At 36.8% G+C, this 27,891-nt stretch overlaps 1 protein-coding gene across 1 annotated transcript in view; it reads left to right on the top strand.

The window, feature by feature from the left end:
• Window positions 1-25,788, top strand: part of itsn1 (intersectin 1 (SH3 domain protein)) — a 76,326-nt gene extending 50,538 nt beyond the window's left edge. Inside the window, 15 exon segments of the mRNA XM_051959563.1 lie at window positions 5,730-5,851; window positions 7,160-7,266; window positions 8,610-8,711; window positions 8,799-8,880; window positions 9,320-9,418; window positions 9,512-9,595; window positions 10,229-10,312; window positions 10,541-10,672; window positions 11,177-11,257; window positions 12,103-12,224; window positions 14,950-15,032; window positions 15,471-15,554; window positions 15,688-15,752; window positions 16,653-16,761; window positions 22,186-25,788. Of these exon segments, the coding sequence (XP_051815523.1) occupies window positions 5,730-5,851; window positions 7,160-7,266; window positions 8,610-8,711; window positions 8,799-8,880; window positions 9,320-9,418; window positions 9,512-9,595; window positions 10,229-10,312; window positions 10,541-10,672; window positions 11,177-11,257; window positions 12,103-12,224; window positions 14,950-15,032; window positions 15,471-15,554; window positions 15,688-15,752; window positions 16,653-16,761; window positions 22,186-22,334 (1,505 nt within the window). The 3' untranslated portion in view covers window positions 22,335-25,788.
• Window positions 25,789-27,891: the final 2,103 nt, after the last annotated feature.

Genomic DNA, 27,891 nt, shown 5'->3' with positions numbered 1-27,891 from the left:
GACACACAGACAGACTGTAACGTTAATAACACAACTCTGTCTATGCATGGCTCTGACTGGACTTGGCCAAACTCTGTTTTATCAAAGGCTCTGGCTCCAAACAGTAGTCAGGACTCTTCCTCCTCCTCTTCTTCTTCCTCTTCCTCTTCTTCTATTCTCTTCTTTTTCTTCTTCTTCTTCTTCTTCTTCTACTCTTTTATCTGCTCCGAAGTGTTTAGATGAGGAGACTGAAGGAGACTATTGAGCTCCTTCCTCCGACCTTGGACTGATGTTTGACTGGATCGCAGTGACTGTAAACACACAGCAACAACACACACAAACACACACTTTAACAGCAAACACACACACGTTAACAGCGCTGTGCTCGCGTGGTAAAGTGGATAGTGGGTCATTTTGTGGCTTTAAGGGAGATTCTGTCATTAGAATCAGTTCATCCCCCTTCCTTCCTTCCTTCCCTCCATTTTTTATTTTAACCTCGCTCCCATTGGTTCAGCTGCTTCTTTTCCACCTGTCAGTCAAATTAAAAAAAACGCTGGCTCTGCCCCCTCCCTTCACTAACTCCTCCCCTCCCACAGCTTCACAGAAAGACCCACTATCTGCTGGAGGACACGTCTCAATGTTTGCTCTCCTCGTCTTTTCTCTTCACCTCAAAGCCAAAGACTTTTCCTCCTCTTCCTCTACTTCCTGTTTCCTTCCTTGTTTTTCCCCCCGCGAAGGAGACGAAGGAGAGGAGACGAGGCAGTATTGAGATGCGTCCCACAGCAGCTAACGTCTAGGTCGCGAGCCCGCCGATGCTGCTGCTGCCGCCTTCTTTGTTTATCCTCCTCCTGCCTTCCTCTTCTAGAGAAGGAGGCGAGAAGGCAGAGAAAGCTGCAACCGCTTTAGCGTAGCGGCTAACCAAACCACACAAAGCAACACGGTACAAAACACACGCAGTTTTTATCCATCGTAGGTCTGAACATGTATTAATTTCAAAGATCCGTTCAGTTGTTTTTTGTTTTCTTTTGTTGGCGTGTTTACATGTTTATTGTTTCATCTGTTGCTATGGTGATGGGATGCTACCGAGGGTCAGGCCAAGATTCTTCACAAAAACGAAAGGGGTGGAGCGATTTGAATCATTCCAGTTAAAATCTGATGTTTTGGGGGAGTTAATTCGCTCTCGAGAGTTGGTTAGCTTAGCTTAGCACAAGTCCGGAAGCAACAAATGGGTTTAAATTTGCTGCAGCTAGCATGTTTAGGATGTTAAGCGCTCAGATACGAGGAGCAGCACTGAACTTTTACTCGCCAAGTAAGAAAGCAAATTGACATATTCCCCAAAATGTCAAACTATTCCTTTAAATAGTTTTTTTTTCTAATTTCACAACCTAGTGATACCTGAACTTTGCATTTTCCACATTGCGACACACCTTTGAAGCTTCTTTTAGCTTGTCATCGCCATTTTTCATCATTCTGCACATGCAAACTTGCACAATCGTTTCACCCCTACAAAATGTTGAAGTGAATTCTGACATTTTTAAACTACTATTTAAAAAAACATCAAGTTAAAACATCTCTTTGTGTTGAATTATGACACACAAACACAACACAACGGAGCATCGCTATACTTTATGTTGCCACGGTGACACACACCTGTCTTTGCCTTTCCCTCCATTGGTTCCCATAGCAACACAGCAGTATTGTAGGGGTTGCCATATCAGATTTGTATTGTTTTGTTGTTGTTTATTCAGATGACAGTATTGGGATTTTAATGTTTACCCTCAGAAACAAAAAACGATGAAATGATTATTGATCTACGCAACTTTTTATACAACAAGCAATAGAGTTATGATTATTATTACTATGGATAATATTATTAACCTGCTCGGATCCCATTGGCTCCTCGACGTGTCAGTATTGGAGGTGAAGAACTCCGATTGGTGGATGAGTCGAGACTGTTGGCGTTTTTTTTTTTTTTTTTAAAGCAAGCTGGATTGGTTTTTTGAGAGGATTTTAAACAGACTCAGGTGGTCAGGGTGTGAGGTTTTTTTTCAGTTTGACAGCTGATGGTCGAGACTCGTCGCAGTCGAAGGGAAGATTTTAGTTCAGAACAAAAACTAGAACCAGACCAGAACCACGTTTCGCTTCACACAAGCTAAAATCTATCAGCCTGTTACCATGTTTTTGTTCCGTCTGCAGCCGATTTGATCAACATTTGAATGGAGTCGCTGCATTTCGAGGAATTTTCTTTTAACATTTTACCATTTTTAACAGAAAGCACGTTGCTCTGAAGCGTGGCTCTGCTCCAGTTTGGTTGGTTTAAAAATGAAATAAAGCTCTGTATGATCTGTAGTTAATGTAATGAATGGTAACGGTTGGTGCTTCGTATGAGAATTAATAGCCGCTCTGATGACGGGACGGACGGATTAACAGCCGAGCCAAATGTAACCGAACTGCACTTGGTGTCAGCGTGCATGACTCGATGGATGAGTGAAAATAAAGCATGAATGGAGCAATTTTATGGCCAGATAGAAACACGAAGGAATGAAAAAAGGAGTGAATGAACGAGTGAATGACCTGTACAGAATGTTAGCATAGCGCTGTTAGCAGAACTTTGTCCCGAGGTTTTATTGGTGGAGATTTTGGTGAAGCGGTGAATCTGACTGGTCCTGATGATTAAACACTCTGAGACAGATTCCAGTCGACTGGCTTCGTTACTCATCTTCACACACTTCCTTCTAGTACCTCTGAGCTTTCATGGTTAAAAAACAAAATTGAATTTCACTCCTGTGAACCAGATGACTTCATCTGATTTAAAAGTTTCAACTTGCAGTCACAAATCTTATCACCAGTTTCAGTTTTTTACTCAAATCAGCACATTTAGGGGTTTTTAATCCACCAGGGCTGTGTTTCTGTGACTCATTAAGCTGTAATTCTGCCCCTTAGTTGCCAAAACAGATTAATACCACTATATTTCTGTACAACCTAATCAATCCTGATCACAACTTTTCCCTAGAAGGACCAGAAACGCTGCTAATAACTGCAGCAGAGACTGATCTCACCAATATTCTGTCTTAAAACCTCTCTAGAGGATGGGATTCTACCTCCTTTTGCTAAATGTAGGGATCAGTAGCACAGAGTCGAATCTCAATGTGTGTGTTAAATTCCCTTTTTAATCATAAATGTCTTAATAAATGCACATAACCTGGCTAAAATCTAAATAAAATGGCAGTTGCTACATAGTAAAGGTTCCACTTTGAGGAACAATAAACTAGTTCCTGAAAATTTTCTGTTTAAAACGTCTGAGAAACCCTCAAGATGCTGCAATTTTAGTGCATCTCACTACATTTAGGGATCAGTAGCATGGTAGCGAATCTGAATCTTTTTCAAATGCTTTGTTTTTTCTTTTTGCATTAAATTATCAGCAAATTAAGGTAACAAACAACGTAAATATCTTAATAAATGCACATAATCTAGGTATATAATTATATAAAATGGCAGCTGCTACATAGGATAAATCACACTTTTAGAAAAAGTAAATTAATTTCTGAATATTTTGTGTTTAAAACGTCTCAAAACCCCTCAACATGCTGCCGCTTTGGGGTATCTCACCGAGTTTAGGGATCAGTAACATTCAATCTAATGTGTATCTGTGTCTAATCCGTCCTTTCTTTCCTTTTGCATTAAAGTTTTAATGATTTCCGGTATCGAAAGTCATTAATATCTGGTTAAATGCACATAGCAAAGCAACACCTGCGTGGTAAAATTCCACTTTTAGGAAATGTCATCTGGTTTCTGAGTATTTTATGTATAAAACATCTTAAAACCCCTCTGCAGCCTGCAGTTTTAGTGCATCTCACTGAATTTAGTAAAGAGTAACATTAAAATGAATCTGACTGTGTCAAATTCTTTGTTTCCTTCTTTTTTGCATATTTTTTAGTAAAATGGTAAATGGTTGTATTTATATAGCGCTTTTATCCAAAGCGCTTTATATGATACGTCACATTCACACATTCACACACTGATGGCGGAAGCTGCCATGCAAGGCACTAACCACGACCCACCAGGAGCAATTAATTAGTAATTTTAGGTAACAAAAATCAGAAATATCCTTATTAATATTAAGTAAAGTCAGAGAAGCAAATGCTACACAGGAAAAATTCAACTGTTTCTGAATATTTTGTATTTAAAACGTCTTAGAAACCCCCTACAGGCTGCAGTTTTAGTGCATCTCACTAAGTTGAGGGATCAGTAGTATTAAAAGAAATGTAAATCTGTGTTGCATCTTTTATTCTTAGTTTTTGCATCCAATTTTTAATTGATGTGTCAAAAGTCATAAATATCCTAATAAATGCACATACATATCAAGTAAAGTTGCAAAAGCAGGTGCTACACAGGAAATGTTCAACATTTTCTGACTATTTTGTATATAAAATGTCTTGAAAACCCTTAAGATGCTGCAGTTTCAGTGCATTTCACTACATTTAGGGATCAGTGGCATTAAAACACATCTGAACCTGTGTCAAATCAATTTTACTTCTTTTTTTGTAGTAAATTTTTAGTAATTTCAGGTATCAAAAGTCATGTCTTATTAAATTCACACAGCAAAGCAAGATGTGCAGAAAAAATTCAGTTTTAGGAAAAGTAATGTAGTTTCCTAATATTTTGTCAATAAAACATCTTAAAAGTACCATTAATGTTAATGTAAATCTGTGTTTTTTCTTCATTTTTAATTTGTGATATCAAAAGCCAGAAATATCCTTGAAATACACATACAGATTAAGTAAAGTAGAAAAAGCAGATGTTAAATAGAAGGAAGGCAGTGTTTTGTGAATAAAACATCTTTAAAATCCTCTACAGGCTGCAGCTTTACTGCATTTTAGGGACCAGTAACATTAAAACGAATCCAAATCTGTGTCAAATATTTTTTTTCCTTCTTTTTGAGTAAATTTTAGTAACTTCAGATGTTAAAAGTCATTAATATCTTATCAAATGCACATAGCAAAGCAAGACTTGTGCAGGAAAATTCCACTTCTAGGAGATGTCACCTAGTTTATGAATACTTTGTGAATGAAACATCTTTAAAATCCTCTAAAGGCTGCAGTTTTAATGCATTTTAGAGGTCACAGTAGCATTAAAAAAAAATCTGAACCTGTGTCAAATCTCTACTTTTCTTCATTTTTACATAAACTTTTTAGTTATTTATGTTATCGAAAGTCTCAAATATCCTTATAAAGTAGAAAAAACAGATGCTGCGCAGGACAAATTCCTCATTTTCTGAATATTTTGTGTATAAAATGTCTAAGATCCTCTACAGGCTGCAGTTTTACTGCATTTTACGGATCAGTATTAAAACGAAGCCAAGTCTGTGTCCAATTGTTTTATTCTTAATTTTTGCATTAAATTTTGGGTTATTTGAGATGCCAAAAGTCATAAATATCCTAATAAATGCATGGAAATATTAAGTGAAGCAGGAAAAGCAGATGCTACACAGGAAAATTCAACTTTTTTTTTTATTTTCTGACTTTCTAAACCGACTGATTTCACACAGATTTTCACTCACACTTTAACTGAACACACACTTGAACACACCACAGACTGCTGACTGAAACTCTCCTGCAGCCTGTGTGTTGGTCTCAGGTATGTATGTGTTGCCGACAGCATCATTCCTTCTTCTTCTTCTTGTGTTTTAATGCTGCAGGACGTTTGTCTGACCGGTTGTGTGTCTGTTTGTGTTGACGTTTGTGTTTCAGGGTGCGCCGACCTCCACCTGCTGGACATGCTCAGTCCGATGGAGAGGAAGCGGCAGGGCTACATCCATGAGCTCATCGTCACCGAGGAGAACTACGTCAACGACTTGCAGCTCGTCACCGAGGTGAAAGCAGCAGCCGGCTTCATGAACTTTAACTTATGTGGTTTACATTTGATTTATTTAATGTAGATTTTTCCACAGTAACAACAGAGTTTAGCTGTTTTAACCCTCAAAACTTGACGCAGTTTTGGGTGTTTTGTGTAGTTTGAATGACAGAAATCAGACAAAAAAATAAAAATAAAAGGATAGAAAAATGGAAAAAAAAATGGAATCAACATTTTAGGTCTCCACCGCTGTTATTAGTACTGGAAAATAAACACACAACATCCATATTTAACTAGTTACCTTTTTCGAAAATTTAATTACACGTTTTTCTACTCTCTGTTCTCTCTAAACACGAGCTGCAGTTCAACCTAACAGTCCCCGAATTTTAATAATTTGACCATTGGTCTCAGCTGAGTCACTCATCTCTTGCTGGATAGGTTCAAGAATGGAGAATTTTTGAGTTTTTTTTAAATGGATAGATAGATGGATAGATGAATAGCCTTTTTACTGTCATTCACAAAAAGAAATTCCATTGCACATGGCTCACAAATTCTACATATGCAAAGAATATTTAAAAAGGAGGGAAACAAGAAAATAACACAAGATTAATTTAAAATAAGATAAAATAATAGCACTATGCATAAAATACAATAGGCCACTGGACATAAATACTGTAACAATTTGGACGCAAATGATCCATTTTTGGCAAATTCTTTCAAGAACATTTTTTCCAAGTGTCCATAGGTTTTATCAATACTGTGGGGGAAATGGTGACTCTACATACTATTATTATTTTACTATTTATATTATTAATTTGAGGGGAATTTGTTTAGATATTTAACCATTTACATTTTTTAATTTATTTCTAAACTTACTCTTCTATGTTATGTGTAAACACTGCCTGCAGTTCAACAGAAAACAAAAAAACAACATTTTGTTTATTAGTTATTGATGATCAGAAATCACGGTGCCATAGAATGTGGCCATTTAATACTGATGTACCCACAAACAAAATGACCTTACAAACAGACCGACAGATGGACGAACGTACGCCGTCGCTTGGCGGAGTAAAAATCCAGCATTTCTGACAATGTCATGTGGGGGAATGAACAGCCTTGGTGGAGTGCTGCACTCTCTGAGTGCTTTTCTAGTTGGTTTTTTCTTCTCATATCCATAGCTGCTAGTACATTCAACTCAGGCCTTGCCTCGACAGTGACAAACAATGACTGATGATTCAACAATAAAACACACAAGTAAAAATCATAGCATCTCTTTGAACACCCAACAGAACTTTCTCATGACTTTCCTTCATGTCTTTGTGTTTAGATCTTCCACAAGCCTCTGCTGGAGTGTGAGCTGCTGACGGAGAAGGAAGTGGCCATGATCTTCGTCAACTGGAAGGAGCTCATCATGTGCAACATCAAGCTTCTCAAGTAAAGACCTCGAACACACGCAGCACATCGCAAACCACGAACCAAAGCATCAACATCAGCATTTTATTTAGGAGAAAATCTATTTTTATTTTGTTTGGTTTGTCTTAAAACTTGGTTTAAATTAAAAGCTGTGAGAATATGAAGAATCAAACTCATTCAGTTGCTGTGTGGTCAACTGTTTTGCTTCAAGCAGAGAGAGTCTTCTTCCTGAAGGGAGCGTGGCCAGCAGCAGTAGCTCAGCAAATATAAGCTACAAACACCGAAACAGCCTGTTTAGAACAGAACTAGAAGATATACAGTCAAGAAGAAATGAAACATTCCTGTAAAGTCTATTTTGTGGGAAATTCGCCTTCAAGATGTGGTTAGCTTAGCTTGGCATCAAGTCCGGAAGCATTTAATGTGTTTAAAGGGGCTGCAGCTAGCTTGGTTAGCATGATTAGCATACAGATATGAAAGTGGTCTTGATCTTTTCAGTCACTTGGTAAGAAAATAAATGCATGTATTTCCAAAAATGTCAAATTATTCCTGTAAATAGCTCCATTTTCAGTTCACAAACTAATGACATCTGAACCTTGAATTTTTCACAACAGAATTTTGAAGTTTTATTTTTATTTTTAGCTCATTGTCACTGTTCTTCATTGAACTGCCAATGCAGTAATTTCACCCCTACAAAATACAGAATATTGCACTAAATTCAAACATTTTTAAACTAGAACATCTCCACTGAGGGCTTGTGGTGTTTTGAGATTTAAAATTGAACATTGATACAGTTTGGAAACGTGAGCCGTCAAATACTTTGATGAAAAGTGGAACAAAATGGGACCTTTATAGAAATAACACCAAGGCTTGTTGTGTATCTTCTACGTCTGGAAACTATTAAATATTTATGTTTTTAGACTGTTAAATATCTAAGTGCTTCATAAGAACCCAACTGGAATTTTTTTTTGGTTCTTGAGCATGTTTCACCTTCATCCAAGCTCTTTCTTCAGTTCGTTTAGAGTTCTAGAGCTTTATTATCACCTTAGATCAGGGATGTCAAACTCCGTTCCTGGAGGGCCGCTATCCTGCATGTTTTAGATGTCTCCCTCTTCCAACACAGCTGATTCAAATGATCAGCTTATCATCAAGCTCAGCAGAAGCCTGATAACGAGCCTGATCATTTGAATCAGGTGTGTTGGAAGAGGGAAACATCTAAAACATGCAGGATAGCGGCCCTCCAGGAATGGAGTTTGACACCCCTGCCTTAGATGGAAGCAAAACTACTACAAGAGGAAAAGACTAACTCCAGCTGCCTTCTAAAGAGAAATTCAGCAGATGTAATGACCAGTTTTGTTTAACTGCAGAGCTCTGAGGGTGAGGAAGAAGATGTCGGGCGATCGGATGCCGGTGAAGATGATCGGCGACATTCTGACCAACCAGCTTCCTCACATGCAGCCGTACATCAGGTTCCGTCTGCCGGCTGTTCGTCCACACATTTAAATATGAATTAAGATTTCATCCTCATTAACTCTGTGATTTATTTCTGTGTTCAGGTTCTGTTCGTGTCAACTGAACGGAGCGACGCTGATCCAACAGAAAACCGACGACAACCCCGAGATCAAAGATTTCCTCAAGGTAGAAAACCACCCAGACAGTAAATCTGATGTTGTATTTGTGTATTTTTAGCTGTTATTTCACTTATTTTTCCATGAAAAAGAACTTTGAACTGACCTTTTTTGTATGAAATGAACTTTTTTCTGTCTTTTTCCAACTGATTTCACAGCAGTTACCTGAATAGTCCTGGTTGATCTTTCCAAAGTAGTCATAATTAGTGTATTATAATGGAATAAAATGGCACAAACCAGTGTAATTGTCAGATATGCAGCTTTAAGTCAAACTTTTATAGCTGAGAGTTAGATTTTTTTGCTCTTCAGAATGCAGAAACCAAAACATTCAAAAACCTCAGTCAAAAATTCAGTCCAACAGGTTGTACATTTCACTATAATGATCAGCAAAAATATGCGAAAATGAAAAGTATAGAAAGTATTAAATGAGCATGTTTTCTGGTTTGTAGAGGTTAGCCATGGATCCCAGGTGTAAGGGGATGCCTCTGTCCAGTTTCCTGCTCAAACCCATGCAGAGAGTCACCCGCTACCCTCTGATCATCAAAAATGTTCGTATTATTGCACAAAAATCACCTGAACTGTCAGATGTTCGCCTACTTCCTGTCTGTTTTCCTGTTTTCTGATCGATCTGTCTGCTTCAGATCTTAGAAAACACTCCAGAGTCTCATCCGGATCACAGTCATTTGAAAGCTGCTCTAGAGAAAGCTGAGGAACTCTGTTCACAGGTGATAATAAGGGCACATCGCAACACACGAAAATGCACGAAAATATATAAAAACACAAGAAAAAATACACAAAACACGCGAAAATACAAGAAAACTCACAAAAACACATGAAAAATACACAAAAGCAGATGAACACACGAAAACTCATGCAAACACATAAAAATGCATGAAAATAAACAAAAACACACGAAAACACAAAACATGAAAATATGTTAAAACATAAAAACACATGAAAACACACAAAAACTCATAAAAATTATAACTCAAGAAAACAAAAAAATACACAAAGACACATAGACAAACATAAAACACGGAAATACATAAAAACACAAGAAAACGCACAAAAGCACATGAAATTACCGGTGGATGAAAACTGAAAAACACGAAAACTCATGCAAGCACATAAAAATGCATGAAAATACACAAAAAAACACAAAACACAAAAATATATTAAAACACATGAAAACACACAAAAATCAAGAAAACTTATGAAAACACAAAAAAGCGCAAAGACAAACATAAAAATACACAGAAACTCAAAAAACATGAAAACTTGTGAAAACACGCAACAACATATGAAGTGTTTTGTAAAAACTGATTTTTTTTTTATTTATTGTGTTTGTGTGTTTTCAGGTGAACGAAGGCGTCAGAGAGAAAGAAAACTCTGATCGACTGGAGTGGATTCAGGCTCATGTTCAGTGTGAAGGACTGTCCGAGGTAAAACAGCAGGAAATACTCAAAGAAACAAACTTATACCTAAAAACACAATAAAACCACAACTGTTTGGTTTCCTGAGTGGTTTAATGGTGATGATACTATTTTAACTTAAATCTGACTGAAAATCAACCGTTTCGTGTCCGACTGATCCCATCTGCAGCATAAATAAGATCTCGAATAATCTTTAGCTAAAAATGTGAAGCAATCTTTGCTTTTTCCATCCGGCAGCAACTGGTGTTTAACTCGGTCACCAACTGTTTGGGTCCCAGGAAGTTCCTCCACAGCGGGAAACTGTTCAAAGCTAAAAGCAGCAAAGAGCTCTACGGATTCCTGTTCAATGACTTCCTGCTGCTGACTCAGGTTAGTTACAGATGCGCTGTTGTTGTTATAAAGCCTCAATCAAAGCCAGTCCTTGTTTTCTGCATCTCCAAGGGTTAAACCAGAGTAGGTGAGATTTAGCTAATAGTTTTCAGTCAACATCATGCTTTCTGCAGCTGAAATATTTTCATTAAACAGACTCTTTTTGCAGCTAAATCTTTCTTTTCGGTGCTGGTCTCCTGTTCTTTGCTCATTTTATTGTCTTTTAAATAAAGTTTTAAAATTCTTAATGCATCCGAGAGCCTTTAATTCTGAGTAAAATATGTTTTCTTGTAGATTAGTTGTGAAAAAATACTAATGTTCCAGTTGGCCAATGTGTTTCACTTCATTTGTCTGTGATGGGACTGTTGTGTAATTATGTTTTAACTCAGATTTAATCAAAACTTCTGGTTGTTCTGACTGTTTCTACCTGATTTTGTTGCTCATGTGTTTATGTCTGTGTTTATATATGAGTTTTATCTGAATAAATGTCTCTTCCTGTCTCAGGTGACCAAACCTTTGGGCTCATCAGGTTCAGATAAAGTTTTCTCCTCGAAAACACACCTGCAGTATCGCATGTACAAGACGGTAAGAAGACCTTAGAATCAAAATACTGATGCAGGACTGGTTAATTTTTTGCCTTTTTTTTGTTTTTAATCTTATCTGCTAGAAAACATGTCGAGTTGCTGTGGTGATACGTTCCAAAACCTGCCATTTTATTTAACCCTCTCAACTCTGTGCAGTTTCTGGGTGTGTTTTTTCCCTTCATTTTTCAGTTTAACTCATTTTCACACCAATTATAAAGTTTTACACCTTTAAGGAAACAACCCATAAAGAAGGGAAGAGAACTAAATAATGTAGTCTGTACTGACAAAAGAAGACTAGTTTTACAACATAAATAGCAAACTGTGCACATGGTGCTGACATTTATTACACAGAGATTGTATATTGAAACAGAAAACTCAAAAATGAATAAAATTTATGATAAAAGTTAATTATTTGCCTCATTCTGAAATCTAGTAATCATATTTGACTCAAATGATACAGCTAGAACACCATAAATAATGAAAAAAAATATGAGTTTTCTTTGACTGTTTTATTTAGAATAAGTGAAAAGCCTGCAATAAACATGGTGTTCTAACACTGGAAGAAAAATAGTAGCTCTACACACTTTAGATATTTAACTACTGCCTGCAGTTCATCCAAATATTTAATGTTGTTGTCATTTTGGTGTTTTTTTTAAAAAAAAAATAAGGATTTACTTTTGTGTTAAAAAATCGTTAAACATCTTTTGTTTGACGTTTTAAAACCTGATGGTGAATCACTGTGTTTAATAAGAAATACAGTTTAGTTTAAACAGATTTGAGCTGCAACAGTGATAGTAGTAGTATGTGTTTGACAAACCAGTAACTGAAATTTGTTGTCTCTTCCAGCCAATCTTCCTGAATGAAGTGTTAGTGAAGCTGCCGACAGACCCGTCAGGAGACGAACCTTTGTTCCACATTTCTCATATAGACAGAGTTTATACACTCAGAGCTGAGAGCATCAATGAAAGGTAACAAACATCTCAAACATTCAAATATGGATAGCAGATATTATTACCAATTTTGTTTTGTGGTTTTGACCTTTATTATTCAAAGTTCACCAGTCACAAACCAATTCCATGAGTTAGAAGAGTCTTAAAGTATCAAATGTCCAAGTTAGAGGAAACTCCAACCTTTGGGACTCCTGATGATTTAGTCTGAGAGGAATTCACAAAGTTTTTTAACACTTCAGTGCAAAAAAAGTATTTTTTTCTGGACATTTTCATTTTTTATTTATTTTTTGCTTTTTGGCATTCAATATCGGTCAATTTAATTCGGCTTTTTTGGCAAGAATTCACAAAAAAAGGATCATTTTGTGTCAAAGTGAAAACAGATTTGAATTGAATTGAATTGAAAAGTATTTATTTTGAACATAAAATTAACAGACAGCTAATGCAGCTTATACAAAATAAAACCACAGCTGAAACAAGGCATCACATAAATTTACAAATCATATATGTTCGAAAGGGAGTGGGAAGAAGACAAAACTGATTTAATCCCACCCCAAACAAGGTTACTTTATTAGCAATTTTATTTCTATATAACTAAAATTGAATGGCAATAACATACAGCTATCCCACACACCACACACATCATTAAATCAATATTAAATCATTGGGCCAATTCCCCCTACAGATTTCTTTGTTCTTTATACTTTCCTTAAATAAATATTAAATCCTTTGGCCAGATATTCCTACTGATTTATATGTTCTTTATACTTTCCAAAAACTTTTTGTTTATATCTCTGTTTAAACTGGACAATATTGAGGCTTTGCTTCAGTTCTGTATCCACATTATTCCACAGTCTCGACCCCTTGACTGTAACACAAAAGCCTTTCCTCGTCGTCCTAAATTTTGGAATGATAAAATTTAATTCCTTACGTAATCTATGGCAACATGTTCGATCTTGAAATTTATTATGTAAATTGTTGGGTAAAAGTTTTTTTCTAGCTTGGAATAAAAATTGAGCCAGTTGAAATTCCACAATATCATACATTTTTAGAAGTTTAGATTTTAGGAATAATGGGTTTGTGTGTTCCAGAAAGTGGGCCTTGTGGATTAAACGAACAGCATTTTTTGTAGTATGAGTAATGATTTTAATGTACTCATATATGTGCTTCCTCAGATTATAACACCGTAATTTAAATAAGGAGAAATCAGACAACCAAATAGTAAATGAAGGGATTTGCTGTTTAAAAAATGCTTCGCTTTGGCCATAATTGAAATACTTCTCGATATTTTAATCGAGATATATTTTACATGTTGTTTCCATGTAATTCTGTCATCAATTATAACTCCAAGGAACTTTGTCTCATGCACTCTCTCTATATTTGTACCATCAATCTGAATTGTATCGTGAACATTAAAGCTACTATTACCAAATATCATTACTTTACTTTTATTTACATTTAGTGATAATTTATTTTGCTTGAACCATTTGCTAATTTTTCCAACTTCCAATGTGACTTTCTGTAACAATTGCTGTAAATTATCTCCTGATGCAAAAACATTTGTATCGTCAGCAAATAAAATAAATCTCAGAAATTGAGATGTCTTACAAATATCATTAATAAAGAGATTAAAAAGTTTAGGGCTCAGTACTGAACCTTGTGGAAGGCCACAGTCACCAACTTCAAGGTAGTTTGACTGATGTTCACCCATTTGTAGGCATTGTTTTCTGTTTTTTTAAATAACTGCTAACCCACTGTAAAGCAACTCCTCTGAAACCATACTGTTCAAGTTTTCTAATTAACATTGTGTGATTAATTGTGTCAAAAGCTCTACTTAAATCAATAAATAACCCTACAGCATGTTTCTTCTTATTTACTGCACTAGTCACTTCCTCCATTAAATCAAAAAGTGCATGTGATGTTGAGCAATTGTTTCGAAACCCGTACTGATAGTCAGAGATTATTTTACTTTTTTCAATAAAACAACAAAGTAAGGACAGTTCATGGTTCAGTTACAGCATTAAGCTTGTGTAGATTGGTCCGCACATCTGGATATGACATTGTAGAAATTTATTTTCACTTTGACATGAAAGAATCTTTTTTTGTAAATTCTTGTCCAAAAAGGCCAAATTAAATTGACCAATATTTAATGTTATGTTAAACTGCTAAGGTTCATGACTGGTCTAATGGGGCTTCTTGCATAGCACCTTGGGCTGCTAGCCTGGCCTCTTGATTGGATAGTGGACCATCTGTGGTCGCTGAAGCCGGTACTTGGTGTTGCTGGAGGACCTTGGGCAACCTGGGTTGGTGGGGGACCTGCAGCATATAGGGCTGCCAGGGGTCCTTGGGCAGCTGAGATTGCTGGGAGACCTTAAGCACCAGAGGTTGCTCGGGGATCTTGGGCTACTGGGGGAACTGCGGCTCCTGGATGACCTGGGGAGACAAAGTAATTAAAGGGGAAAACTTCCATGGGTAGCAGAACACTTTTTTACAGATGCTGTAGTTGTTGAGTTTCCTCAAATTCTTTAGAAAACTTAAATGATTATAAGCTTTCAAAAGAATACTGTAAAGATTTAGTTGAGATGATGTTTTACTCTCTAATACATCAATAAATCAGGAAAAAAAACTAAAATCCAAGGTTTGATCAAAAAATTGTGTCCACTTTTGTGAACAGTTCTCTCTAAATTACAAAGTTTTAGTCCGTGTGATGTTCTGTGTTAAATTGTGTCTTTGTCTTTTCTTGCAGGACGGCTTGGGTTCAAAAAATTAAAGCAGCTTCAGAGCTCTTCATTGAGACGGAAAAGAAGAAGAGGGAGAAGGCTTATTTAGGTATCTGTCCACTCTGTTTTACCTACGCAGATCATAGGACTGTAAAATAACGGCTACTTTAGCCCTTCTTAGACGCGCACAATATTTAAATAATGAACAAAAGACTAAATCTTAACTAACAGCAGCTAAGCAAAGGGTCCAAATAACGCTTTATTTACGATTTACTGACAATTCCTTATTCCATGTGATGATAATCTAACTATGACTTTGCAAACTTTAATGCAAGCTTCTGTTAGATCCTAGTCATTCCTGTCTCCATTTCAGTTGAATGTCTGCGCCAAAATGTGTGAAACGTCTTCCCTAAACCACCTTAACTGCCACGTTGAAAGTGAAACGTTACTCGATCTGACTTTGTACACATTCAGACGTGAAGTCGACATATTCAGATGCCATTTAATTACCACAACAGAGTCTGAAATGAATTTTTCTGTGTTTCAGTTCGTTCTCAGAGGGCTACAGGTATCGGCAGGCTGATGGTCAACATTGTGGAGGGAATCGAGCTCAAACCCTGTCGTTCCCATGGTACAGGCGCTCTTCATATCAAAATCTAGTTTGTTTAATCATGCGTAGTCATTTTCTGCACTGAAAACATTCAGAATTACTTCTCAGAGTTTTGTTTTTAAACTAAAAACTGCTTATTTCCGTGTGTTTTCAGGTAAAAGTAACCCGTACTGTGAGGTGACCATGGGTTCCCAGTGCCATATCACAAAAACATTACAGGCAAGGAAATCACAGCTACTGCATTTATGCTTAGTATTACTGATTTTTATTACAAGAACTTTAAAAACATCTAATTTTTGTGGGTTATTATTGTCATTTTTCAGTTTTTGTCTACGGTGATGCATTTGTCAGTATTTTTCTATTTTGACATCCCACCTGTGCATTTCTGTAATATTTGATGTCTTTCTCATATTTTCTTGTCTTTTTAGAAAGTTTTATCATTTTCGCTAATGATTTATTGACTTTGTGTTGTAACTTGTTGCTCTATTTTGAACAGTTGCTGTATAAACAAACTAATATTAAAAAATAGTAGCATTGTTGTTTTTCTTATTATGAGAGGTTTAGATACAAGTTACCAAGAATAATTCATTCATTTTACATTAGGAACTAATAAATACCTCCTGATTTGCCATCCCAATCAACTGATAATTTAAGTTTTTTAAACCTTGTAAAGGCCACAGATAGAAAAGATTCTTTTTTGTTGTTTGCAGGAGCACAGCTTTAGTGTTTTCAGTTTTTATTGTCAGGAGAATACTTTAATATTACATCACTGGGAGCAGAATTTCTGCATTTATCCTCAGAATGTCAACAACAGTAAGGGTTCATATGCAAACAAACAAACTAAGCCTATGATCCATAACCAGAAATAATTCATTTGTTCATTAAATTCAAAACAAATACATGTCCTATATAGTCTAATGATCACCTAGACATATTTTAAAACACAGACACAAGTTTGAAGCAAAGATTTTTCAGGGGGATTTTTGGTGTTTTTTTGTTGTTGTTCTCAATGAGCTTAATGACTGTTTAGTGAACATCAACATCTGTGTTGCAGCACAAAGTTTTCATCATTTCTACCTTCAGTCTGTGTCTGAGATCTTCTGTTTTCTGTCTTTTCAGGACACGTTGAATCCCAAGTGGAACTCCAACTGTCAGTTTTTTATTAAGGACTTGGAACAGGACGTCCTCTGTGTCACTGTGTTCGAACGAGATCAGTTCTCACCCGATGGTCAGTAGTAGAAATGGCTTCATTTTCCATTTTCTCTCTAGAAATGCTCCCATCTTCTCATTTCTCTGTTTGTACGTCCTCGTCTTAGTCCCAGCAGAGATGTGAGCGGCAGCAGATGTTTAAAAAAACAAGACGTTGTTTCTGAGTGATTTTGAATCGATGTCAGTTAATTAAGACATGAATAGAATAGAATAGAATAGAATAGAATAGAATAGAAATACTATATTGATCCCAAAGGGGTCAAAGAGTACAGCTCCCACCACAATAAATCCAGATAAATAAGCAAAAATGTGCAATAAATAAGCAATCAGAAAGTTTCAAATGCAAAATGTTTTTGTAAAGAATGTACAAAAGTGTATTTATGTTTATAACCTCCCACTGTGTTTTCAGATCTTTATCAGATGAACATAGTTCACGACAACTACAGTATTTATTTACGCTTTAAAGGTTTTATTGTGTTTTGTGTTTAAAAGGTGAACAAAAGGCTGTTGAGATATAAATGGTTACTTCTTTTTAACCCCCAATGTCACAGACAAACTCTGAATATGCAGTTTCATCAGCTGTTTTGCTCTGAGCTGTCAGTGAGAGAGAGTCTTCTTCCTGAAGGGGGCGGGGCTAGCAGCAGTTCAGCCTCATTTAAAGCTACAGATCAGAGATGAAATAAGGAGTTATACAGTCATGGTGCAATGAACCATTTTTCTGGTGTTTTGAACTAAAAAAATAAAATTGAAAAACATATTTCAGAAAACATGTAAAACTTTGATTAATCTGCTGAAATGGGGCTCAATATGGGACATTTTAATTCAATTTACAAGACTTCAGAATGTGACAAAAATGCACAGATGTCATACTTTGCTGTTTTTAGTTAATGTACATTTGGAGTGACGTTTAAAGCCCTAGCGGCATTTCAATACAGACAAACTCTGAATAAAGCAATTTCATCAACTGTTTCACAATGAGCTGTCAATCAGAGACGCAGAGAGAGTCTTCTTCCTGAAGGGGCTAGGACAACAGCAGCTCATAGCCAAATTTTCCGTTTAGAATGGAACTCAAACCAGGAGTTATACAGTCAGGGTGATCGTTGTGGTTTGTTAAGGTGAAAAACACGTTCTGGAAAAATGTAAAACTTTAATAAATTTGCTGAAAAGCAGCTCAATATGGGATGGTGAAGGGTTTAGTTCAGGCAACTGGACTTATTCTTGTGATCTTGAAGACATTTCACCTCTCATCCTAGAAGCTTCTTCAGTTCTAAAACTAGTTTGGAGAGTCCCAGGTATTTAACCACTAGAGGTGAAGGTGGGGCTAAGGCTGATGGTATCTACTATCAGCAAGGTGATAAAAGACTAAATCAATTTTTTTAACAATAAGTGTTGGATCCCAGTGAGGTATTAATATGCTAATAGAGGGTGTCTCATGACAGTCGTTGATTTAACGGCCCACTGAGCAGCCTCCTACCTATGACTCATCATCATGTGAGTTGTTAGGCTCACCTGAGGAAAGGTGTGAAAAGTGGCTAAATACCTGGGACTCTCCAAACTAGTTTTAGAACTGAAGAAGCATCTCGGATAAGAGGCGAAACATATTCAAGATCACAAGAATTACATATTCTAGACAGAGAGGACAGATGATTTGAGAGAGGAGTGAAAGAGGCCATTTATGTTCATCTAGAGCGACCCACTCTGAACAGAGGGGGAGGCCTCAGACACCACCTCTCAGCCACATACAAAGCAGCCTTGAGAACTCTCTCGAGAAGATTTAACCACTCTTCACACCTTTCCCCAGGTGAGCCTAATGACTCACATGATGATGAGTCATAGGTAGGAGGCTACTCATTGGTCCATTAAATCAACGACTCTCACCAGGCCCCCCTCTATTAGCATATTAATACCTCAATGGGATCCAACACTTATTGTTAAAAAAATTTCTTTAGTGTTTTATCACCTTGCTGATAGTAGATACCATCAGCCTTAGCCCCACCTTCACCTCTAGTGGTTAAATACCTGGGACTCTCCAAACTAGTTTTAGAACTGAAGAAGCTTCTCGAATGTCCACTGTGGGATGCTGCTGCTGACCTTCTTCCAGCCCTCTGCTTCCAGCTGCCTTTTTCCACCAGTCAACTCTGCATCGCCTTCACTATACTTGTTATGCTAACTTACATACTGTTTGAATTTTACTGCTAGCTATATATGGAGTATGTTTAATGTCAGAGCCGTACATCATAAGAGTAAACTATGAGTCAGTTTTCAATGTTAGCTTATACTTTGTTTGTGTCACATATCCTGTCATGCATGTATCCAAATGTGTGTTGTGTTTTCCTTGCTTTCCCACCCCTCCCTCTCCTCCCATCCCTCCCCCTTGCCCTCCTCTGTCCCTCTCAACCCGCCCGGCCAGCAGGCAGATGGGTCCCCCCTATATAGAGCCGGGTTCTGCTCGAGGTTTCTTCCCTGTTAAAAGGGTGTTTTCCTTGCCACTGTCGCCTTTGGGCTTGCTCTGGGGGTCAGGCATATGGGTTCTGTAAAGCGTCTTGAGACAATTTGACTGTAATTGACGCTATATAAATAAAATTGAATTGAATTGAATGAGAGGTGAAACGTCTTCAAGGTCACAAGAATAAGTCCAGTTGCCTGAATTAAACCCTTCACCTTAAGATGACCTGGACGACTGAGAACCTCAACAGACAGCTCAATATGGGATGTTTAAATTTAATTTACAACACGGCATAATGTGACAAGAACATACGGATGTCATACATTACTATAAAAAAGAATGAAACAAAATACACAGTATGCAGAATATGTACTATATGCCATTTTCTATACAGATACACACGTGGACAAAATTGTTGGTACCCCTCAGTTAAAGAAGGAAAAACCCACAATTCTCACTGAAATCACTTGAAACTCACAAAAGTAACAATAAATAAAAATTTATTGAAAATTAAATAATGAAAAACAGCCATTACTTTTGAATTGTTGATTAACATAATTATTTAAAAAAACAAACTAATGAAACAGGCCTGGACAAAAATGATGGTACCTCTATAAAAGATTGAAAACTATTTGACCAGAGTGACATGATTAACTCAGGTGTGTCATTTAATTGACATCACAGGTGTTTCCAAACTCATAATCAGTCAGTCTGCCTATTTAAAGGGAGACAAGTAGTCACCCTGCTGTTTGGTGAAAAGGTGTGTACCACACTGAACATGGACAACAGAAAGCGAAGGAGAGAATTGTCCCAGGACATCCGAAAAAAATTATAGACAAACATCTTAAAGGTAAAGGCAATAAGACCATCTCTAAACAGCTTGAAGTTCCTGTGACAACAGTGGCTCATATTATTCAGAAGTTCAAGACCCACGGGACAGTAGCCAACCTCCCTGGACGTGGCCGCAAGAGGAAAATTGATGACAAATTGAAGAGACGGATCGTTCGAATTGTATCCAAAGAGCCCAGAGCAACCTCCAAAGAAATTAAAGGTGAACTCCAAGGCCAAGATACATCAGTGTCAGATCGCACCATTCGTCATTGTTTGAGCCAAAGTGGACTTCATGGGAGACGACCAAGGAGGACACCACTGCTGAAAAAAACTCATAAAAAAGCGAGACTGGAATTTGCAAAAATGCATGTTGACAAGCCACAAAGCTTCTGGGAGAATGTCCTTTGGACAGATGAGACCAAACTGGAGCTTTTTGGTAAGGCACATCAACTCTATGTTCATAGACTCAAAAACCAAGCATACGAAGAAAAGAACACTGTCCCTACGGTGAAACATGGAGGAGGCTCAGTAATGTTTTGGGGCTGCTTTGCTGCATCTGGCACAGGGTGTCTTGAAAGTGTGCAAGGTACGATGAAATCTGATGACTATCAAGGCATTCTGGAGAGAAATGTGCTGCCTAGTGTCAGAAAGCTTGGTCTCAGTCGCAGGTCATGGGTCTTCCAACAGGACAACGATCCAAAACACACAGCCAAAAACACCCAAGAATGGCTGAGAGAAAAGCGTTGGACTATTCTAAAGGGGCCTTCTATGAGCCCAGATCTGAATCCCATTGAACATGTGTGGAAGGAGCTGAAACATGCCATTTGGAGAAGACACCCATCAAACCTGAGACAACTGGAGCTGTTTGCTCATGAGGAGTGGGCCAAAATACCTGTTGACAGCTGCAGAACGCTCATTGACAAATACAGAAATCGTTTAATTGCAGTGATTGCCTCAAAAGGTTGTGCAACAAAATATTAAGTTATGGGTACCATCATTTTTGTCCAGCCCTATTTCATTAGTTTGTTTTTTTAAATAATTATGTTAATCAACAATTCAAAAGTGATGGCTGATTCTGATAATTTAATTTTCAATAAATTTTTATTTATTGTTACTTTTGTGAGTTTCAAGTGATTTCAGTGAGAATTGTGGGTTTTTCCTTCTTTAACTGAGGGGTACCAACAATTTTGTCCACGTGTGTACATACATATAGCAGTGTGCGCCAATGACGTCGGACCATCGGTCAAATCCGATTTATGTACCAAAAGTCCGGTAAAACTTACTACATTACTGGTCTCATGTCCGGTGTAATTTTTTTCCTGTAACCCCGAAGTTCCACATAATGCGATCGCGCCGCGCTGCGCAACGGAACGGAACGCCGCTGTCTTGCTCCGAAAGTCAAAGCAGACAGCAAGCGCAGCGCAGCGGCGCGCCGTCTGGATGGGGAGGGCTGCTCCTCAGAGAGGCTCTCGTGTGAATAGCGATATCACGCGATAAAAACACATGATATAAACAGAAAATAAATAAACCACACCTCATTTCACTTCTACAAGGTCGCTCTGCTTGACCCAGCCACATTGCTCTGTGATTTATAGTACTTCTAGCATGGTTGAGTACATGATTTATGTTTTGATCTCAAATGAGTGCTTTTCTTTATCCAATAGTTAATTTTGTATGGTTTATTCTATATAAAAAACAGTAATTTCTCTTCGCCCATGGCGTCGTGTTGTATCTGGGACCCTGTTAACCTGATGCTCGTGCCTCCGGAGGTGTAATAACAACATATAGGAAAAAAATTGACTTGTTTCTATCTTCTACTCTTTAAACCTACGCATGGACTGTTTCGGGGCTTTCTTGAGCTAGAATCTTGATCTTGGTTTCATACGTACCTGCAAACATAATTAATAAAGTAGTAAATTTGTATAACAATTATTAAAATTAAATTATACATCAACGTTTGGTACATTTGTGCATAAAATATCCGGTCCAGTAAAAACTGTTTCGGTCCAGTAAAAAATTACTGTTTACTGGTCCACGGTCCAGTAATACATTTTGCCCATTCGCGCAGACTGATATAGTACTATTAAGTAAATACACACACACACATATTTATCAGAACTTTTCCCAGGATGGTTTGTATTTTTAATTTCCTTCTCTCCCCTCTAGACTTCCTGGGCAGGACAGAGATCCGATTGGCTGAAATAAAGAAGGACCAGGGCTCTAAAGGACCAATCACAAAGCGGCTGCTGCTCCACGAGGTTCCCACCGGAGAGATCGTCGTCCGGCTGGACTTGCAGCTGTTTGAAGAACCATAGAATCAGAGCCAACTGGACCGAACTGGAGCTAAGAGATGTGACACTTCGGCTGGATTAGACTGGACTGGGAGGACAGGCTGGTCTGGATTCTCTCAATTATCAGTTTATTTACGGCAACAGAGTTGGCTTGAGGAAGAGTTTATGTTTTTTAAAGTTTAAACAACAACAAAAAAATGAACATTTAACAGATCAGAAACAGGCAGCTGGTGTCTAGAGGCAATAAAAACGTCCTTGGAGTCCATATTTATGGTTCATTCCATTAAGAATCAATCAGAGTCTCCTACTGATTTTTTTGTTTACAATAACTTTAGTGTGTTTAAAGGAAGACGTGCAAAAGTCATACTATGAATATTTTCATAGAGGTGAGTCGATATTTTACATTACTGTAGCATTTATTAAAAAATTATTAGACACAGAAGGAATCATGACTGGAATCGTAATTTTAAAATACATATCAATTTTCTGAGATAAATATCCTGTAAATCTAAATCCAGAACAACATCTGAAGGTTCTGTTAACCCTCTAAACTCCAAGAAGTTTCTATTTTTTCGTCCTGTTGCATTTTTCTTCACTTCGGTTCATTTTTCAATGCAACGTGAAGTCCTGTAGCTCTATGGAAACAGAACAACCATGAAGGGGCTGAGAGAACTCAATCCTAAAAAATGAAAAAACGAAAATATCATTTATTTGATTTTCTGTTATACATTTTTTAAATGGAATCAATCTGTCCAATATTTTTCCATGTGTCTACAGGTGTTAGCAATAATGGAAAAAAATGATGAGTCTACATGCTATAGATATTTGACTTATTAGATTTTAAATTTGTCTCTATACTTGTCTGCTCTGTGTAAACACAGCTCAGCTGAAAACTCTGAATTTTTGTTAAGTGATTTGTGTTTACAGTTGAGTCATTCATAGCTTCACCATCACAGTGAGAAGTGCAGAATTTTTTGTTTTTGTAGATTCTGATTAGAGAAAGCAATTTATTTTTGGCGATTTTTTTAAATGAGACCTGTAGAATAAAGTTAAGTTTTCACAGATGAGTAGTGCAAGGACTGTCGGAAAGCTGAAAATCAACCCTTCTTTGTGTTTTTAGAGCTTCTGTCTGATAAAATCAACATGTCTCTTAAACCCGCCGGCGGGTTTTGGGGTTCAGAGGGTTAAACTCGCATCATGAACGTCTTAAACTCAGCAAAAAGTCTTAAATTCAGACTTCCTGCTCTTGAATATGTTGCTGTTTTTGTAGTTAGAAATGGTACCAGATCAGTCATGATGAGAATCCAGGACCAGTTTCTCCTCCTGTCCGGTCCAGCTTCCTCAGTACTGAGTCCAGTCTCGGTCTTTACTGTTTCCTCTCCGGTGACAATCCCAGAACTCCTTCTTTATCCGAGCAAACCCAAACCTGTGTGAGTGTGAAGCTGCTGTGAACGATGATACGAGTGTTGAGGTGGACGGCTAATGAATTTACGGTTCACTCTAGGTTTTATTTTATTTTTTAAGTCTTACGGTCGACTCCTTGGACTCTCAGCTCCGAGGTTCTGCTTGTCAACATCTGTTTTCACCGAACACTCGCCTCACTATCTCAGAAAAGTGCTAAATATGTACAGGTTTAATGAGAAATGCTAACGATGCTAACAAGCTGAAATGATAGAGATTTTAACGCAGAGTGTTTTGGTGAACGACAGACGAGTTTCTTCCACATGCAGCTGAAGTAATAATGCTGGTAATAAGGATTCAAACTGAGGTACTGTAAAGAAGAATGTCTTAACTTTTCGTATTCTGTTGATTCCACATCTGGACTCGGACGTCGAACGAAGTCGAGGCTCGACGCTGGATTTGGGCCTCGAACAGACTCAGCATTGCTTTGAAGTGTTTTATAGAAACGGTGTTTTTTGAACATTTCCACTCTTTAACCCTGAGGAGGCTATGATTAGAAGTAACTTTGCCATCATCGGCACTCCCAGCACTTTGAAACAGACACTTAAGCCGAGAAGAAAGTGACTAAAGTGACTTGGTGGCCATTTTGAAAATCGAAGTAGAAAAGTTTCCCTAGAAGACAAAGCAGACGGCTAAAGAATAGGAATGTGATTTTTTTTTTTAATATGTTGAAATATTGAAATAGACACAGTTATGATAAAACTTTAAAGCTTTAAAGATAATATAGATAAAATTAAATGCAGGTGTAAATTCTCAGTAGTACATCAACAAAAGAAACTCCAGAAGGTAATTCTAAGAAAATATTTATATAAGAATATAGTTTTTTTTTTTAAAAAAGCTCCTTTATTTTAAGAAAATTTAACTCAAACAGGAGCTCAAAATGTATTTCTTGGGGATTATTTTGAAACACATGAATTCGTATTTGCCCAGTTCAGAAAAATAAAATGTAATTTGTTTAAAAATAATCCATGTGAACTGCTCTACACTTCCGTCACAGGAGTTTGTGTTTGTGCTTGTTTACGTGCTAATATGCTGGCACACAAAAAGCCTTTACACATTAAAAATGGGCCATATTAAGATACATCATATTATTTCAATTGATATATTGGATAATTGTTGATTTTTTTTTATTAGTTCCTTTTAATTTTCTTGTTTATTTTTGCAGAGGAAGAACACAAATAGAAGTAGCAGAGTTTGCAGCTAGCAGCTAATTGACATTATGTCAGTGGGCAAAACACAACCATAAAACACAAATGGCAAACTATAAAAATAATGTTTAGACTCAACTACAGAAAATAAACAGTTTTCACTAACCTCTTTTAGTTATGACAACTTCTAATTTCATTATGTTCTCCCAATAAACTATATTGAGTTGTGAGAATTAGCCTTAAATGACCAATTACTTGATTATTAAACATTCTATGTAAAGGTTTTATTGTCCCAAACAGTGGTAACTTTAGTTTGATTGATTCCTTGTTGGAAGCGTATCTTTGAGTTATTTAAAAGCAGCTTCAGTCTTCCAGGTAAACTCCGCCCACATGGCATTTCAAAATGGCCGCCACAGTATTCTGAAAACATTTCAGTTCCTTCAGCGAGCTTGTAGTTAGCTAGTTAGCTTTGGCCGATTAGTAAAATACTAGTTAGCGTTTTAATTTAACGCCACGGTTCCAGTAACATACTGAATTACCTTAGACAACAGTTACCTTAGCGACCAGCCACTGTCCAATCAGACATCAGCGAGGCTCCAGCAGTGAACGAATGGTTGTGTTTCTGCAGACTGGTGATGATGATGATGACGAAGGTATGTTACCTCCCTCCTCCTTCTCCTCCTCCTGAAACTAGCGATGAGTCTGAAGCCGTTCTTACTGTTACCTTCCAGGTTGTGTATAATACTGCTGTTATCTGAGAGTTAATATATGAGGCGACCGACGGCCTGCTGTTAATTATCACTGTAGAACATGATGTACGTTGTTGTCTTTCAATGTTCAGAATAAACTTCAGTTGGACCAACAACAAAGCTGCTGCCTGTTTCTTCAATATGTTTGGTTTTAGCCAAATATATAAATTCAATATTATTGCAGTAGTGTGTTAATTCATATACAGTGGTGCTCATAAGTTTACATACCCTGGCAGAATTTGTAAAATGTGCTCCATTCTTTAATGAAAACATGAATGATCAGAGCAAATATAATAGCATGACAATAAATTGCTTTGTCTGAACACCAGCCCTAAATGAAAGAAAAATGTTTCCATTAACAAACATATTTGCTAAAAAATAGAGGACAGTATTTCACAAATTTGGCCAGCGTATGTAAACTTATGAGCACAACTGTATGTGCATCAAGTCAGGAGGTGGAAATTTATCTGCACACAGTGATGATCAGCTGTGGAGTTTTTATTCCTATGAACAAATGTGTTGAGAAAACACGAAACACTTCATCACACACACTGGAGATTATACGAATTCTACATTAGCACTGCATTACAATGTGTGTCTTTTCACAAATGCCAGCTATGCGATACATACTAACTTAACTGTCTGAACTCCGACTATTGATGAAAATTACCAGTTTTTAACAGAACAGTGTAATGTGTTTGTTTTTTTACAATTGACAATTATTTTTACAGATTTTCTCAGTTTTATTAGAGAATATTTTTTTAAACATCCAGTAAAATCATAGAAAAAATACTAATTTGCATGTTAACCAAAGCAGGCCAAAGCTGTACATAACATTCATTAAAAATCTAAATTTTTACAAATAGTAACCTCTTCCTTTGCAATGTTTTGTCATAAAATTAGACATTTTCACAGAATTTAATCATAAATATGTATATCTTTGTTTTGTTTTTTGTTTGTTTTTTTTAACTTGAAAGAAAAATTAGGTCTATTAAGGACTGGGAATCTTTTTTAAACTTTACAGAAAAAATAGATTTTACAAACTCTCTGTTTTGTAAAATTCTAAAATAGTTAAAAAAGTAAATGTTATATAACAATTACAATATAATAAACAAGACAAAACTGTAAAAAATGCATATCAAAAATCAGAATTTTTACAAATAGTAACCCATTCTTTTGGAATATTTTACCATAAAATTACACTTTTTAAACTATTTTTTTTAGTATTTGAATCATAGATAAAGCATTATCCATCTGTCTATCTATCTGTCTGTCTGTCTGTCTGTCTAGTGACTTGTAAAGACTGTAAAAAAGTATGTTTTTAAGCTTTGAATTTCTCACAGCAAGTTTAACAGATTTTTTAGATTTGACAGCAGACTTTTTGAACAGGCTCAGATTTCAGTGAAATGCGAATCCTACAGAGACACATGGTTGTAAAAAGCCTCCAGCTCTAACATCATAGGGAGGCGGTGTTCATAAACAGGCTGCAACCAGAATCAACAATTTAACCGGAGGAAGCCTGGAGTCATTCTGTCAAAATAAAATAGTACAGATGAGTTTTGTTAACTGAGTACACTTTGAAAAATTATAACAGTATCTGGAAATAATCTAGCAATACAAGGATATACAAATATTTAAAAATACAAAAACATGTACAATATAGAAAGATGGTTGCCTTTCCTTTAGGTCGAACACATAAAAAACCTTGCTGATGTTTCTGAATGACTGAATCTTTGCTTTTATTCCAGTATACAGCAGCTGGTTACAGACTGGACAGTTACAACATGCTAGTAATTATTTCTGAGGCATGTCAAGTACAGCTGGTGGTGGTAGCATAGGATATCTGGAGAGTTTAGAACTTTGCTTTAGGCAAAAACTCCAGCAAGTCTGTTAATGATGAAGTTAAAGGTGTGGATGATGGAGAAAATTCCTTGAAACTGGATGTGCTCAAGCTGCAGAGAGTATAACAAGAGGTGGGGACTTCTAAACATCTAATCTGAATCAGAATCAGTTTAATTGCCAAGCAGTTTCTTTACACAGGAGGTATTTGACTTGAGAAATGTACGTATATGTTGTAAACAACTAGAGATGTCCAAAAAGCTTTGAGTTAATGTAATGTATGAATCACCATCAAACTGTGTAACTTAAACTCGAGTTTTTCAGGGTTAAATCAGCAGCCATAAAGGAACTTTGATCACTGAATGAATTCCAAAAAAAAAAAGA

Source organism: Acanthochromis polyacanthus, chromosome 15 (genome assembly GCF_021347895.1).
Source record: "Acanthochromis polyacanthus isolate Apoly-LR-REF ecotype Palm Island chromosome 15, KAUST_Apoly_ChrSc, whole genome shotgun sequence".
In the NCBI taxonomy this organism is placed as follows: Eukaryota; Metazoa; Chordata; class Actinopteri; family Pomacentridae; genus Acanthochromis; species Acanthochromis polyacanthus.
This window is presented reverse-complemented; position numbering and strand designations above follow the sequence as displayed.